This window comes from Syngnathus typhle, linkage group LG7 (assembly GCF_033458585.1).
Source record: "Syngnathus typhle isolate RoL2023-S1 ecotype Sweden linkage group LG7, RoL_Styp_1.0, whole genome shotgun sequence".
Taxonomy (NCBI): domain Eukaryota; kingdom Metazoa; phylum Chordata; class Actinopteri; order Syngnathiformes; family Syngnathidae; genus Syngnathus; species Syngnathus typhle.
The window spans coordinates 10,459,631-10,474,710 of NC_083744.1; the positions used below are offsets into that span (position 1 = coordinate 10,459,631).

The 15,080-nt window shown below is 40.3% G+C and overlaps 1 protein-coding gene and 1 long non-coding RNA gene across 3 annotated transcripts; one reads left to right on the top strand and one right to left on the bottom strand.

Moving 5' to 3' along the window:
• Nucleotides 1–381: 381 nt before the first annotated feature.
• LOC133156967 (uncharacterized) lies at nucleotides 382–2,228 on the bottom strand. Its single transcript, XR_009714922.1, has 2 exons — nucleotides 2,023–2,228; nucleotides 382–1,670 (listed from the first exon to the last, which is right to left on the bottom strand). It is a non-coding gene; the product is annotated as an uncharacterized LOC133156967 (long non-coding RNA).
• Nucleotides 2,229–3,953: 1,725 nt separating this feature from the next.
• Nucleotides 3,954–15,073, top strand: phrf1 (PHD and ring finger domains 1). 2 transcript variants are annotated; one of them, XM_061282550.1, is made up of 19 exons: nucleotides 3,954–4,088; nucleotides 4,588–4,648; nucleotides 4,753–4,868; nucleotides 4,983–5,099; nucleotides 5,514–5,710; nucleotides 6,076–6,159; nucleotides 6,358–6,491; nucleotides 7,215–7,306; nucleotides 7,660–7,826; nucleotides 8,049–8,181; nucleotides 9,222–9,334; nucleotides 9,422–9,609; nucleotides 9,686–9,808; nucleotides 9,996–10,150; nucleotides 10,635–12,414; nucleotides 12,502–13,631; nucleotides 13,720–13,790; nucleotides 14,188–14,397; nucleotides 14,481–15,073. In XM_061282550.1, exons 3-19 carry the CDS (start codon nucleotides 4,790–4,792, stop codon nucleotides 14,610–14,612), a joined length of 4,905 nt encoding a protein of 1,634 aa, XP_061138534.1. In that variant the 5' UTR covers nucleotides 3,954–4,088; nucleotides 4,588–4,648; nucleotides 4,753–4,789; the 3' UTR covers nucleotides 14,613–15,073. The 2 variants fall into 2 exon arrangements, with proteins under 2 accessions (XP_061138534.1, XP_061138535.1); XM_061282551.1 differs by having other exon boundaries at nucleotides 7,660–7,811.
• Nucleotides 15,074–15,080: the final 7 nt, after the last annotated feature.

The following is a 15,080-nucleotide window of genomic DNA, read 5'->3' on the forward strand; positions in this document are numbered from 1 at the left end:
ATCTTGGCCTCACATCTGCTGGCGTTCCAGGTGATGGAACATTGTAGATTGACAAGATGTGACGATGAAGACACGACACGTGTGGGCCTCGTGGAGACCAAAAGCAGTTTATTACCTCAGCCAAATGGGTACTATTTTGATGAGTGAGTGAGTGAGTGAGTGAGTGAGTGAGTGAGTGAGTGAGTGAGTGAGTGAGTGAGTGAGTGAGTGAGTGAGTGAGTGAGTGAGTGAGTGAGTGAGTGATACATAAAATTTACTGTATATAAGCAACTTACATGATATTTTGTGGTGGGGGCATGGCTTGATAATAAATTGCTATATTTTAGTGCAGGTCTGTTTATGTGTAGATATTTACAGTAGTTAAGAATTGTGGCAACAAAATTATAGAATATAGTCTCAAAGTTTTATTTCAAAATAGTGACTCACACAACATTAATATTGATTATTAGGCCAATGAGTTGTTTTGGATTTATTCAAAGAAAGAAATTAACATCCAAAACCATCGCAACAATGTTTTTAAATTAAAGCGACTAATACATAAATGAAAACATGAAAATCATGAAAACTGTCATAGTCCAAAAACTGAATAGTTTGCACCTTAAGTAGGCCCTACTGTTGTTGTATTACCTACCTACCTATTGCATATATATATATATATATATATATATATATATATATATTGAAATCGATGGACTTGTATTAGATAACTAAAAATCACAAATGTGTAATCACCACAACATAAAACTCCAGTAACTTCCTCATGTTTACCCGTAATGTGCAAATATGCGGAATGTTGTACATACAACATTCCACATATTTGATGTGGCTTTTAGGCTGCGGGCCACCTTTGGACTGAAAAGCATGACCTCGACTAATTGGCACTCTCATTGCTCAGTAGTCAACTTTTTTTTTTACCTTCAACTCCATGTACTTGTATAAATGGGATATTAAAGCTTCACAAAATGGCCACTTTTGATATGATGATTACTTGTGAAGAATTGGATTACAGATCTGTCTGGGAGGGTTATATAATCTCCCAAATCCATGTGTTTTTTGCTCCACTGTCTGGACAGACCCGATACGGTGGAACTCTCACGCCCACTTGTGGACATAAATAGTATTGCAGGTAAACTCACCCGCTTGCCAGGAACATGTAATGTAAAGCTGCTTGACTTCACATGATATAGCCCATAAATTCAAAGACTTCTTACAAAAAAGCAATTAAATCACCCTCACTTATTCAAATAGTCTCTTTATAAAACACATATCATGTCAGTCAATCAAAGGCATTTCTGTAAAAAGATGTCCTGGTTTAGTTTGCAGCTAAATTGCTGCAATCGTTTGATAATTAGTATCCAGTATGTAAGTTGTATTTGCGAGAGCAGGTCACAGAGGTCGGACCAACAAGTACGTGCACTCGCTATGCAGGCCATAAATAAAGTACAGTAGGTGCACAAAGGGAGGGGCAGGACCTCCAATGTAGGCCTGACCGAACGGCAATACACTACTGGGACATGGTGAAGGCGTGCTTGTTGAATGATGGCTTGTCTGCTCCAAGACGCATTCCCAAAACCAGGTTAGCCGCTGTCACACGCACAGTGGAACTGGCATTGGGCGCAATGTGCGTTAGTCAGTGGCTTACCTGCTTTTAGAGCTTTTCAATCACTGCCCTGGCAGCAAAAACACACATACAATTTTACATTATGAATATCACACATTGTATGGTCAAACAAGACAGGGCAGTGTATTCGGTGACATTAGGTCACTACATGTATAAGAAATGTAATAGAAATAATGATTAAGTAGTTTAAATGGCCCACTGCAAACGGTGTAGTGCACATAGTGATTGGAGTTTTATTTTTAATTCAAATCATCAAAATATGTAATAAACATTACAGGAATTGTAGTCCAAAGACAGGTGGGATGTAGTCCATTTCATTCACTTCAGCTAGATAGAGCGTTTATCCATCCATCAATTTTCTATACCGTCTAACAGTGGTGTATAGATAAAGCTGCACTTACCGGTCCCAAGTTTTTCTTGTTGCACAGTACTCCTAAATGCACACCAAAATAATTGAATGTGATTTCTTGCATATCTCGCCTACTTCTAATCACATTATTTTTTTCTCTTTACAGAAATCACAGATCTTAATAAAACTTGGGGTCATTTCTATTTCCATAGTAAACCCAACGCAGCCGAAGTTGACTTCACTTGCACTGGCTCTACCCAGCCCATTCCCGTGCGACGACAACCTGACCTGGATATGTAAATGAACAAGTCAACGGGCACAGTGTCCAGCCAATGAACTTTCTGTTAAGCAAAACATGCCACGCCTATAATCCATTATTGACCAATTAAATTCTCAGAAAGGTGGCCGTGCCACAACCAGCAGTTACTTTACAGTTCACGCTCTAGTTGGGGTGCGGTGCGTTCATTTTCGCACGTCTTACATTAGGAACAAACCATTCCACTTTTTAATCCAATTTCTATCATATCATTATTTACTCAAAATTTTACCCATAATGGCCGTATTTATATTTATATAAACGCGTCGAGTGTTTGTGACTGCTGTTATTCACGTAAGACGTGTAGTTTGAACTTCTTTGAACAAATGACACCCCTATGCGTGCAATGCAAATTGGTTGGACTCGACTCGCTTGTGTACAGTGTTGCCATGAGCAGAGGGAGATTGTGCACGTAGCAAGGATGCTGCATGACAATCTGATCTCACGATGACGACCAGGAGAGCATTTTAATATTTACGACGTGACATTCGGGAACACTCTGAGCCCATCAAAAATACTTATTAATTATTCATATATTACAGTATCATATGTTCTAAATTCTGGAACTATATAATACATGGCGTGTAGTTTAATTTTACAGTGGCCTGGAAAATATAATAAAGGAAATAGTTTTATATAATAAAACAATAAAATCTAGTATGTGAAAAGGAAACACTGGGATTGCACTTCACTTTACCATCTTTTCACCAAGAACATTGTGAACTTTATATTGCCAGACATCCATCCGGTTTAAGACCTTTATTTGAACCTTCCTATCTAAACAGCGTTTGGCTATGAACCAAAGACTGGATTATTCCTATCCAGGATACACATAACCCCCATGGCATAGAGTACTAAATAAGGATTACCCTGCATTATGTAACAGATTACAAGAGTTGGTGTGGTGGGACATGAAGGGGCGTGAGAGACAGAGAAACAATGCAATGGACTTTGCACAAAGTGCCATGACGTCATGTACCCTCAGGGATGTGCAGAGGGTCGTGTCAGGCTGACACCTGTCAGCGGTGTGGTGACCCGGGCACCGCCATCACCTCTGGTGACCCCCGTTAACATTTTTTTGTGCTTTGCCTGATTTTGATTACCCTTTTGTGGGCAAATCAAGAAGAGAAGGAGATTGGTGGAATAGTGAGGCAGGAGGAGAAACAAATGTAGAAATGAGACAATTGTTCCGTGATATCAGTTAACAGAGACGGCAAATAAAAATGATATCACATCATTTATGTGCGTCATAAATCAATTATCTAATTGACTAATTAATTATAAGATGTCCTTTTACTAGATTTTACATTTTGTTTTATCAAAAAAAAACTTAATAACCCTCCAAATGTTTATGGAGGATATTTTTTTTACATATTATGTTGATATTCAAATTGGTTTTATATATATAAAAAAAAAAGATAAAAAAGAAGAAGATATTTTTCTCAAGGAATGCATTTTACCCTGCTCTTCGCACACCTCAAAACAGAAAAAGAAAGGTAATTTGGAAATATCATTGTTGTGGACATGAAGAAACGATTGAACAAAATGTGGTCTGGAAATAGGACAAATGACATAATGAAAATAATGTATGTAAAAGATATACTGTACTGTAAACGTCTTATACACGCCATACCAGTAGATGGCGGTAATGTAAACCTCAACAATATTTACCATTCGCTATTATCAGCAAAGAACGTCTACTCGGCGATTTCCGTCGAAACAGCAGGGCCGTGTCACTCAACACCTTTCCCATAGAAACATAATTTTCTCTCAGCGTAGCTATCAATTTGCAACCAAATATGGTAGGTATTTTTATTTTTTTATTATTATTACTTTTTCTAGCTTTTTATATACGATTGCGACTTTGGGTTGGTGCATGTAGTGTACTATCCGCGTGTGCGGAACGATGAAGAGGAAATTTCAACTGTGTAGTCGCTATGCAATGCTAAATTTAGCTTATGCTACTCGAAGGTTAGCTAACTACACGAATTCATGCTCCTGCAAATTTAACTTGCTTGTCGTTGTTTTTAAACAAAACAATCTTTCTTTGATGTTATGATATTATTAGTGCACATCTTTGTAATACAATATCTCTGTTTGCCCTTCGTTAATAATTCCTGCAGTACACGACGTACGTATTGTTCGTGCTGAGTTTGCTTCTTTGTTTACATACATACATGCGTCTTTCACCATGTAAATAATCTTTGGGAAAACAACCTTACTCTTTTCATAGCCTATAACACTGATTTATGTTAGTAGCGACCTGCATTCTTCACGCTCACCTTTGTTAATTTGACACAGGCAACATCGTAGAAATGAACTTTTCTGTTTGATCATATCAACCTGCCCTCTCTTCCAAACAGTGAGTAATCTGACACGCAATTAATCCAGTTAAACCATCACATTCATAATACAATTTATAGTTTGAACTGTGGTTTTTAAAATTGTTTTTCATCTTTATTATAGACGTGCTTTGGAGTGAAAATCCTCTCAATAATCAGTCATGGATGATGATGAGAGTCCAGAAGAGCTGATAAGGCGCGGCGTCCACAAAAAAAGAGATGTGCCGTGGGACATTTCAGGTAGTGTGTGTGATCTGTGTTTGACACAAACTCATGGCATTTCATACATGACTAACTTGTACACTAAAATATTTCAGTCTTGTCATAGATATACTTACACTAATGTTGTTTTAGATTCTGATGATGACATTGATGGGTCTGAAGAGGGAGAATCAGAGAGCAGCAATGAAGATGATGTTGACGACAATGGTTTAGAGGGAGAGGAGGGAGAAGACAATGAAGTGGAGGATGGTAAGAGTAATGTCATTTTTGTTAGATGCATTTAAACGATCCATCCATCACGTTGGTATCTCCACATCATGTCTGGTGTCAAATGTGTAATTTTTATTACTGCAATTAAAATAAGCGCTCAACAAATAAATATTTCATAATGCACAACAAATTACTATAATAATTATGTGCTTAACTGTGTGCGTGTAATAGTCTTTCTACGTCACGGTGTCGGATAGGTTCCTCTCAGTTTATAAACATAGTAAATAAATGTGTTTAGTGTTAGTAACATGGTTAAGTTTGCCTGCCATAAAGTCTATCGTGCTAAGGGAATACAGATATGACAGTTAATTGATAAACCGTCTTGACTACGTCTTATTTTCTATTTGTGTTAAAGCTCCTCTATATAACTATACTGTGTATTATCTACATAAGACGAGGATGAAGAAGAAGACGCTATGGCGGAGGATGGAGTTTTAGGCGAGACCTCTGCAACCATTCCAGCCATGAGCTCAGACGAGGATGCGGATAAATGTCCCATCTGCTTGAACACCTTCAGCAATCAACCTGTGGCCACACCAGAGAACTGTGAGCACTACTTTTGCCTCGACTGCATCCTTGCTTGGTCTAAGGTAAGACGTGTTTATTTTGTTCGCAACATGAACATGGTGGAGAAAGTGGGGGTAATGTGGGGCTTGCACCACCGTTGTGCCAAATGTTTACAAGATCACTGAGTACAATAAATGCGATACGTGTAAAAGGATGTTACTATTTAAATTGTTGGCAATTGTATGAAAAGGGGTGAATAGATACTATTCATTTGATGGTTACTGTACTTTTGATTTTAATAGGCCGATTGTGGCTCGAGGGCCATACTTTGCTAAGTCTGTTTTATCATGTTTGGATGAGTGCGTCATAAAGTTTGTTTTTAAAGTCTTTACAAGTAGAAGAGAGAAGGTTAGCATCTAATTTATCATGTTTTTATCCCTCTGTTTAGAATGCAAACTCATGCCCTGTGGACCGTATTACATTCAACAGCATATACCTACGGATATCTTATGGAGGCAAAGTGCAGAAAATGGCAAGTGCTTATCCCATCATATGTAACAGACTAATGAACATCTTAACACGTGTATGTTTGCTATGATATGACCTTATCCCTTTAATATCTTAAGTCACTCGTACAAATGTGGTGCACAAAAGTGCACACCAGACATGACTTTGCTATCTCCAGATGTACAGTACAGTGTTTGATGTATTTACTGTATGCTCAATACAGATTACAGTACAAAAACCAGTGAAGAAAGTTGATGAGGTGACGGTTGATTTGGACTTGGAGCAGACAAACTGTGAAGTGTGTCAGGGCAGTGATCGAGAGGACCGACTTCTGCTCTGCGATGGCTGTGACGCTGGGTGAGACATTCATTCTATGACACGTTACACCTTTTCACATCAAATGGGTCATTTAGACGGACATTTTGCAGGCTCCTTTGCTACTTGCTCTTTTGTACATGACACCCAGCCAGTTGCTGCCCCTGCCACACATCTAATTATCTTAATGCACAAAGCCGCAACAGTTGTGGAAATGCAAACTTTGTGGCAATGTCCTATCTCTGTCTGAAAGGGACAGGTGAAAACCTCTGGCTCTACTCTTATACTTTTAAGTTAAAAACACATGCAGCAAAAACCTCAAGCTAAACTTGTTAATATTCAAATCTTTCATAACTCCAGCCGATTGATTTTTTGTTGAGAATCACTAACCTGGCATTTGTCCTGAGTAAAGTTGTAGCTACATACATATGTAAAGCAACAGCATTTTGATTTTTTTCCTCCTTTCTGTGTTGTTCCAATGCAAATAAAAGAAATAAAGGTGCATAGCGAATAATTGGTAATTGATAGTTTTTTGGAAGTGGTGTATGATCTAACAGTAGCACAGGGGTGCCAATGTTTTTTTGTGTCATTACTGAATCATCATGTAATAACATAGTCTTCATCATTGATTATTAAATTAAATTTGAGATGTTATTTGACTGTACTACTCTTTTGTGGTAGGTCTTCACTAACTTTTTCCAAAACAAATATTCTCGCACACTAGCAAAGCACTAGAGTTATTGGCCATCTTCCCTTTGTTGACAGCTACCACATGGAATGTCTGACACCACCCCTGGACACTGTTCCTGTTGAGGAATGGTTCTGTCCTGAATGTGTTGCTAATAACAACAACTCAGGTAAGTTTGACTGTTAGACATCATTTGGTTTTGGAGATACAATCTGCTGAAATGTATTTGATTCTTCCTGTATTATTCAGTTGTTGTTATTTTCACTTGTAGAGGCAGCGATTCGTATGCTACACTTCACACATTTATCGGTTAAATAATCATTTCTTGTGATGTGACAATTCAGCCAATTTCACAATGGTTTTTTTTCAGAGATACATTTTCAGAAGTATACTCGTCAAATAATAAAAGACTTGGTTGTTAACAGAGAGGAGACCCAACAATTTCTATAGAAGCAAATGGTACATTTTGTCAAGTGTCAAAGCTTATACATGCTTTCACTCAAGAGCATTCTTTTTTTGAAGGATCAGTAGAAGAACCGAATCAAACCCAAACTGCTGGCCAGCCGACTACCAGTCGTTCCCAGTCTCGAGCTGTGGTTCCAATACGAGCCATCGCTCGCACTCAGCACAGTGAGCGGGTTCGGGCCAATGTGAATCGACATCGTATCTCACAGGCACGCACATCGCAGGTTTGGCATGATGGCGTGTTGCTTCTTTTATGCGCATGTCTGGCTCTGGATCAGTATGTCCTTATTTGCAGCAGCATTTAGTGTATAGAAAATGACCCTCCCTTTAAGGTGTGATGCATGCCATATAGTAAATACTACATATGCATGTGTTTGGCCCTTGTAACAGAATGGACTGACAGAATAAACCTGGACACTCGTTCATATGCCACTATTGTTTTCCAGCTTGCTCAAACATACCAGAACCACTCTAATTGGCTGGATGAGACCATCAATGCAGTGGTTGCCGGGCTGAACACAGCAATATATGTAAGGGACCTCACACCTCATCCTCCAACTAGACGCAGGCGTAAGACTGGTAAGTAGGATTAAGACAATACAAGAGTGGGGAACAAGTGAACCAGAAAGAAAAGTAGCACACGCTATACTTAGTATGTATCTCTTATATGTTTTGTTTTAGTACCGTATTTTCCGCACCATAGGCACTTCGGCTTAAAAGGCGGAGACTCAATTGCAGGCGCTATTCTGTACTTACTCCCCACATAGGGTGCACCGCATTATAGGGCGCATGCATGCCATGATTTACGATAAACAAAAAAACATCGCAGGAGCAAGACAGTTCTCTCGTCGTTGTCACGTTGCTCTTCGGCAATAATCCCGTCTTTCCAGAAAACTTGAATTGTGCCTTGTAAGATTGTCTCTTTGTCTGTCGTTTTAGATGTCATTTTACTCCTAACGCTGTTTGCTTTTCACAAGCCGATAGTATTTATTTATCAACGTATTACGTACAGTTCTCCGTTTGGTTTACTGCCCCGGTCTACGTATTTTACGTACAACGTAATGTCCTCTGATTGGTTCATTGGGTCTACATATTACTCCTACATATTACGTCTTTGCATGTAGCGGCAGCCACACAAAAACATTTACAGATTTTAGAATTTGGTCCACACAAAAGGCGCACCTTATTAAAAGGTGCACCTTTGGTTCGGGGAGAAAATTAAAGGATTTTAAGTGCGTTTTATTGTGCGGAAAATACGGTATATATGTTTATTTGAAATAGCTTGTTAATAGGAATGTGTTTGTGTTCTGTCTGCTTTTGCATTTGGGTTCATTTCATTAACCAGCAACAAAAATATTTGTTGTATATGAAATGACAGAAAAGAAGGGGATGGGGCTCGATACGTTTTCTTTTTTTTTTTTTTACTTCTCACTCCCTTTGCACATAAAATAGCTTCGATTCATGATACTGAAGAGTTTCTTTTCTTTAAAATGTTTAGCCTTTCATGTAAAACATATAATTCAACATTATATAAAAAAAATACAAAAATGTAATGTAATTTTGTGTAATAAATGTTCGGTAAATCGGTCAATCAATCAATCAATCAATCAATCAAACAGGAATTCGCAGAAAGACCACAAAAAAGGTGCTCTCTAACAAGGGTAAAAAAGGCCGTTCAACAAAACCGAGGAAGAAACGTAAAGGGAGGAAGACTAAATCCAAAAGGACAATGGTGAGTCTCATCAGTAATTGTGAGCCTTTCACAATAGTCAGTGGAATGTAAAATGACTTTCTTGTCTTTGTTTATGCTTTATCATAGGTGGGAAAAAAGGTAGCGACTCCTCAGAGCCGCATCGCCAATAGTCTCGGACTATCAAAGAACAACTGTTCACTTCCTACAATATGTCGACCCTCAGAGCATACACTAAGGAGCATGCGAGTCGACATAGGGGCTGCATCCCTTTCAATCTATGGGGATCCTTTCGACCTGGATCCATTTGCTGATCGGTATGATCGTTAGTCTTTGTACTGTGATAACTTACCCCCATTGAGGAATTTGATCTTACTGTTTTTTGTTTTTCAGTGATGAGGCTGACCAAGAAGAAACTGTTTCATCCTTGCTGGAGGCAAAGAGAAGAGGAATCTCTCACTCTGCTTTTCGCTCTCACCAGCCTGTTGCCCGACCTGTCGGTATGGGTATGTCAAGGTAAAATTCCATCTTCATGTCTAGGGGTTTTGTGATAAATGTACTACTGTGGATATTTGAGTTTATCAATTGCAAAATATAGAATCTTAAATAAATAAAAAAAAAGAAGCTGCTGTGCCACGGTAAAATTTCAAGATGTTCTTTTCAAAATGAAGAGACGACTTAATACCTTTTTGTGTGATGCCAGGCGGGGTATGGATACTCCCCAAACTGGAGTTGTTGTGGAGGCAGCGCCGGTGCCCGATCTGCTGGGGAGCATCCTTTCAGGCCAAAGCCTGCTCTTAATGGACAGCTCTGATGTCGTCATTACTCGGGATGGTTCTCTTAAAGCCACACAATCAGGTACGTTCAGAAATTCTAATCACAGCCCGACAATCATACCTTAGACCTTTTTTATTTAATTCACCTTATGGGGATAGAACGTTTTTCAACCCAACAACTCGATTAGAGAAGTTGGCTCCTTTTCAGAGGAGGTGAATTTTACCTTCAATTTAGTTCATCCAGATAACCTGCCAACCATTAATCATTCACATGACTTTTAATGCTCAAAGATAAGTCCCTTGTATGACAAGGGGGAAAGTCCCTTATTCATTTTAACATGCTACGATAATACAGGATAGCTGACATACACTTGTGCACAACAGCAAACCTGTCGACTTGGCCTCAATCGTAATGGCTTATTGACAGACGCACCGACTGCAGAGATTCACACACTCTCAAAAGTAGAGTTAGCTATTGGCTACTTTTCGTCACTTCAATGAGCATGAATATGAATACCTGCAACAATTAGCATTTTGTGCCTTACATTGTGCTTTAATTTCCGCAGCCAGTTTGTCAACGCTGGAGCCAGGTTTAGAAAAGCGCAATAGCTCAGAGGAATCCAGTGGTCTCCACCAGCTAGTGATTTCAGCCAGCCTAGCAGAGAGTTCTTCATCCAGTTATGACAACAGACATCTACCAGGAGCCTCCCACAGCAACTTGAACAGACCTCTCTCTCAGTGTTCTTCGTCAGCACCTTCAGATGTCAACAATAGCCAGCCCCCTCACTTTCCTGATTTGTCATCGAGAGGCCATTTGTGTTTACAGCCGCCTCTTAAAAAACAACCCTCACCATCGTTTGGTGTCCAGAGAACCAATGGGTCCTCCATGTGCGGCGCCCTCACTTCATGTCGGGACTCAAACCTGAGCTCTTATAGCAAAACAACACTTCAATCACAATGTCATCCTAATAAAGCACCTACAAAGCCCATGTGGGTAGATGTGGACAACGTCCCAAGGATACCAAAAATAAAACGAGATGCCACAAATTATGGCAATAGTGGCACTAATAAAAGCAATAGTAATTCTTCCTCCAGTAATAATAATTCTGGCATGCCCGAGACTGCCGTGGTCAGCTTTGCCGGGGACAAAAACAGACAAAAACATGTTGGCCAACAAAGCAACACTGACCGCCAGCCTCCAAATCAAGGAGCTGGCTCCTCTCAAGCCTTCTCCAACTCATTCTCTATTTGCTCCTCCAGTGACTCTCCTTCTGCATCACTATCCAATTCCTCTGCATCATCCTCAACTTCTTCATCCATAAGCTTCCGCATTAACGCCAGCGGGAACTCGTTGCATTCACGACGTCTGGTCCTCCCATCATTTTCTGCTAGTGAAGGTGAAAGCAGAGAGAAGATGGATGAGGCAAGGAAGAGACAAGAGCACAGAGATCAACAGAAAATGTTGGCGTCACGCACAGCTACCGCTAACAAAAAAGACATGAATGTCTACGACCCCTCGAACCCAACTATATCAGACTCAAGCAGTTCTGACAGTGACAGTGAAAGTGAGAGCTTGGACAGAAACAATTGTCGGTTCAATTCACTTCCCAGGTCAGCGTTCACCTATGACGTAGCACAAAGTAAGCAGAAGCTGCTTCAAACAAAAAACAAAACACCCGAGAGTGAAGTTGCACAAGAAGAACCGAGAAGTGCTCATTTGCAAACTCCCTCACGGTTGGGCAGTTGCACTTCAAGAGTTGTCAAAGTTGAAAAGGACTCAATATTGGTGGACATAAAAATGGACAACCGAACCCCATTTGGTGGCTTCAAGAGGCAGACAGGACTTGCTGATTCAGGAATAGACATGTTTGGACACTGTGTGAAAAGTTGTTCTGGTTCAAAGACAACAGTCACGTTTTCACCTGTTCAACACCGCTTGGACCACTTGAAGACAGAGGAGGGAAGTGGACGTCATGCTATTAGTTCCAAAAACGCCATTGACAGAAAGATTGATTCTTCGGGCTCTGGATCACCTTATATCAATATAAGACTAAAGCAAGAAAAATCGGATTCCAGGTCTCCTCCAAAGGATTTGAGTCATGAAAAGAAAACGTCCACCCAAGTGGTTCCATCTAAACAACACACTACTTCACGCAGCTCACAATCCGACAGAGACAAGACTAAGGACCATCTTGTCTCAAAGCAGGAAGACCAGCAGAAGAAAACGGACAAAGACAGAGACAGGCGGTCAAGGTCGCGAGACAGAAGAACACATTCATCGTCGGGAAGCTCTCTGTCCAGTTCTCCCAAGCGCTCTCGTAAAAACAAGAGACGACATAGATCAAGGTACGGTGACAGTTTTTTTTTTTCTATTTACAAAGTACCAAATACGCTTGTCCTGTTAATTGTTCCTTTATGATTTCCAATCTGAAGGTCTAGCTCCACATCAAGCAGCAGAGAGCGTTCAAGGAGAAAAAGACATGAAGAAAGCAGCCAGGAAACAAGTGATGACAGCAGAAGTAGCCCTGAGACAAGTAGGGTGTCAAAGAATAGGACACGTCGCTGTTCTCGGTCCAGATCACGATCCAGAGGTAAAGCCAAGGCCCAGAAACATGGACGCTCCCGCTCTAAATCCCCATCGAAATCATCATACAAGCCCAGATCCAAAGAACGATGGAAAGAGCGCACACACTCGCGTAATGAAGACGCGAAGGCACGACCAAAATACAAAAGGAGGTCCCGGTCCAGATCAAGCTCAAGAGAGAAAAGCAAGGAGGGTGGTTCATCTAAAAGCTTTAGAAAAGCTTCAGTGACTGGTTTTCCACCCTCAAAAAATAACAAGGACACTCAAAACGAAAACAGAGTCTCGCTAAGTTCTGTAAAAGATGAGAAAAATCCAGAAGTCAAAAAAGATTTGCCCGATTCTGCCTTTGTTCCAAAAATTAAAAAGGAAAATGACAGAGCAGACACCACGGCCATATCTGTAGAAAGTAAGAAAGAAGTGCAAATCTTTAAGAAGGTAAAGAAAAATGAGCAACCATCTTTAGATATGTTTGAAAGTGCTCCCACCCCACAACACACCGAGAAAGAAGATGCACCTTCATCCATCCAAGGAATAAAAAAAGAGATTCAAGTGTCTGAAACAATCACGACGGAAGAAACTGCTGAAATCACTCCGATTAAAGCGGAGTCAGTGTCCTCAAAATTGCCAGTTACCTCGGCTCACACCTCAGGCGGTCACCAGGAGGCACCCAAACACTTACAGCCCGACGTGAAGGCCCCAGTGGACCAGGCAAACGCAATTGAGTTGAACGTCCCAACGAAGCACATCTCCGAATACGACGAGGACATCTCTGTGGATATGTTGCTTGACATTCTGGACTGTGTGAAGCAAGAGCACACTGTGGACAATGGTGCCAATATCAAACAGCAAAACATCAGACAAGAAGGTAACACTGAGGCACAACAGCTGCTGACGGCATCTAGAATGAAGATTCAAAGCAAAAGGGTGACGTGGAATGTACAAGATACCGATGGAGCCCAACCAGACAGAAATGCTGACAGTAAGTGTCGCTATTCTCATTTCTACATTTGGCTGTCCAGTAACTGTATCTGCATCTCTTTGATTTCATTCGCAATGCTTTCCCTCAGAGCTGGCTTTGTTTAAAGAAAAGCGGAAGCAGGAGGCAGCTCATAAACCCTCACCTATTTACATGAGCCAGGTAAGACCTATGACACTGAGACGGTTAAAAGGAGCCTCTGAATGGATTCGAAACATGGAAAGAAAAAATCATAAAATTTGAGTGACGAGTTGACTGAGCCCATAGACATCGCAAAATACGCCCCCTTTAAATACGTGAGTGTGTGTGTGTGTGTGTGTGCAATTTTTGAGAGGTCCAAGACATCTTTGGCATTTGAGATGCTGTGTCCAGCCCTTAAATAGTAATGACTTAAAGTTTGGTAAAAAACTGGTTCATGGTACTATTCTGCAACTTTGCTATGATCAGTGTCTTTCTGATTCAAATATTTCTTCACAACTAAAGAAAACAAACCTCCACCAAATCTTTATGGCTATGTTGTGATCGCCTTTAAGTTGGGTCACTTTGCATTTTGTAACAGGACACAAGTGGACCTGCTTCAGTCGGTGATTCGGCCAAGGGAGATGACGGTACTCTGCCAAGCGGCAGCGGCTGTCAGGAGTATTTGAAGAAGCTTCACATGCAGGAGCGAGCCGTTGAAGAGGTGAAACTAGCCATCAAACCCTTCTACCAGAAGAGGGACATCAACAAAGAGGAATATAAGGACATTCTACGCAAAGCTGTGCGGAAGGTGGGTTCTAGGATAAGTAAGATGAAATTGCTTGTTTTCAGTTTAGACCAAAAAATTGTTGAAGTCACCATTTGTTCCACTAGGTTTGCCACAGCAAGAGTGGGGAAATTAACCCAGTGAAAGTCGGCAATCTGGTAAAGGCTTACGTGGACAAATACAAGCACGCTCGGAAACACCAGAAAACTGAGACTAAGCCCAAGAAGACGTCTGTCTGACGGCCACTGATCGAAATCCCATCAACACTCATGCGCAGTTTTTGCAGGAGAGAAATATAATAAATATTGTATTTCTTTTCTTCATCACGGTGGACAAACATGGATTTTGATCTTATGCAGGGTCAAAACCTTTTCTTTTTGTGCACAGCCAAAGTTGTGCTGTTAAGAGACTGTTCTCTAAGTACTTCCATTCTCGGCAGGCGTAACGTTTTGTCAATAGAATATTCATCAGTGGCCAAAACTCCTGTTTTGGTTCAAAGGCAGTTTTTTGCAGTTATTTAAATGTATCATTAAGGAAATTCACTGTTATTGAATATTTGGCAAAAATGTCAATAGTCTTATGAGGAAATTTCAATATTGTAAATATTTTTGATTTCATTAGTACCACTTAACTGTTTATTTCAGTAATTTCTGCCTGTTTCTGTCGTCTCAATTTAATAAATGGAGCAAGATTTTGGTAATTGAACG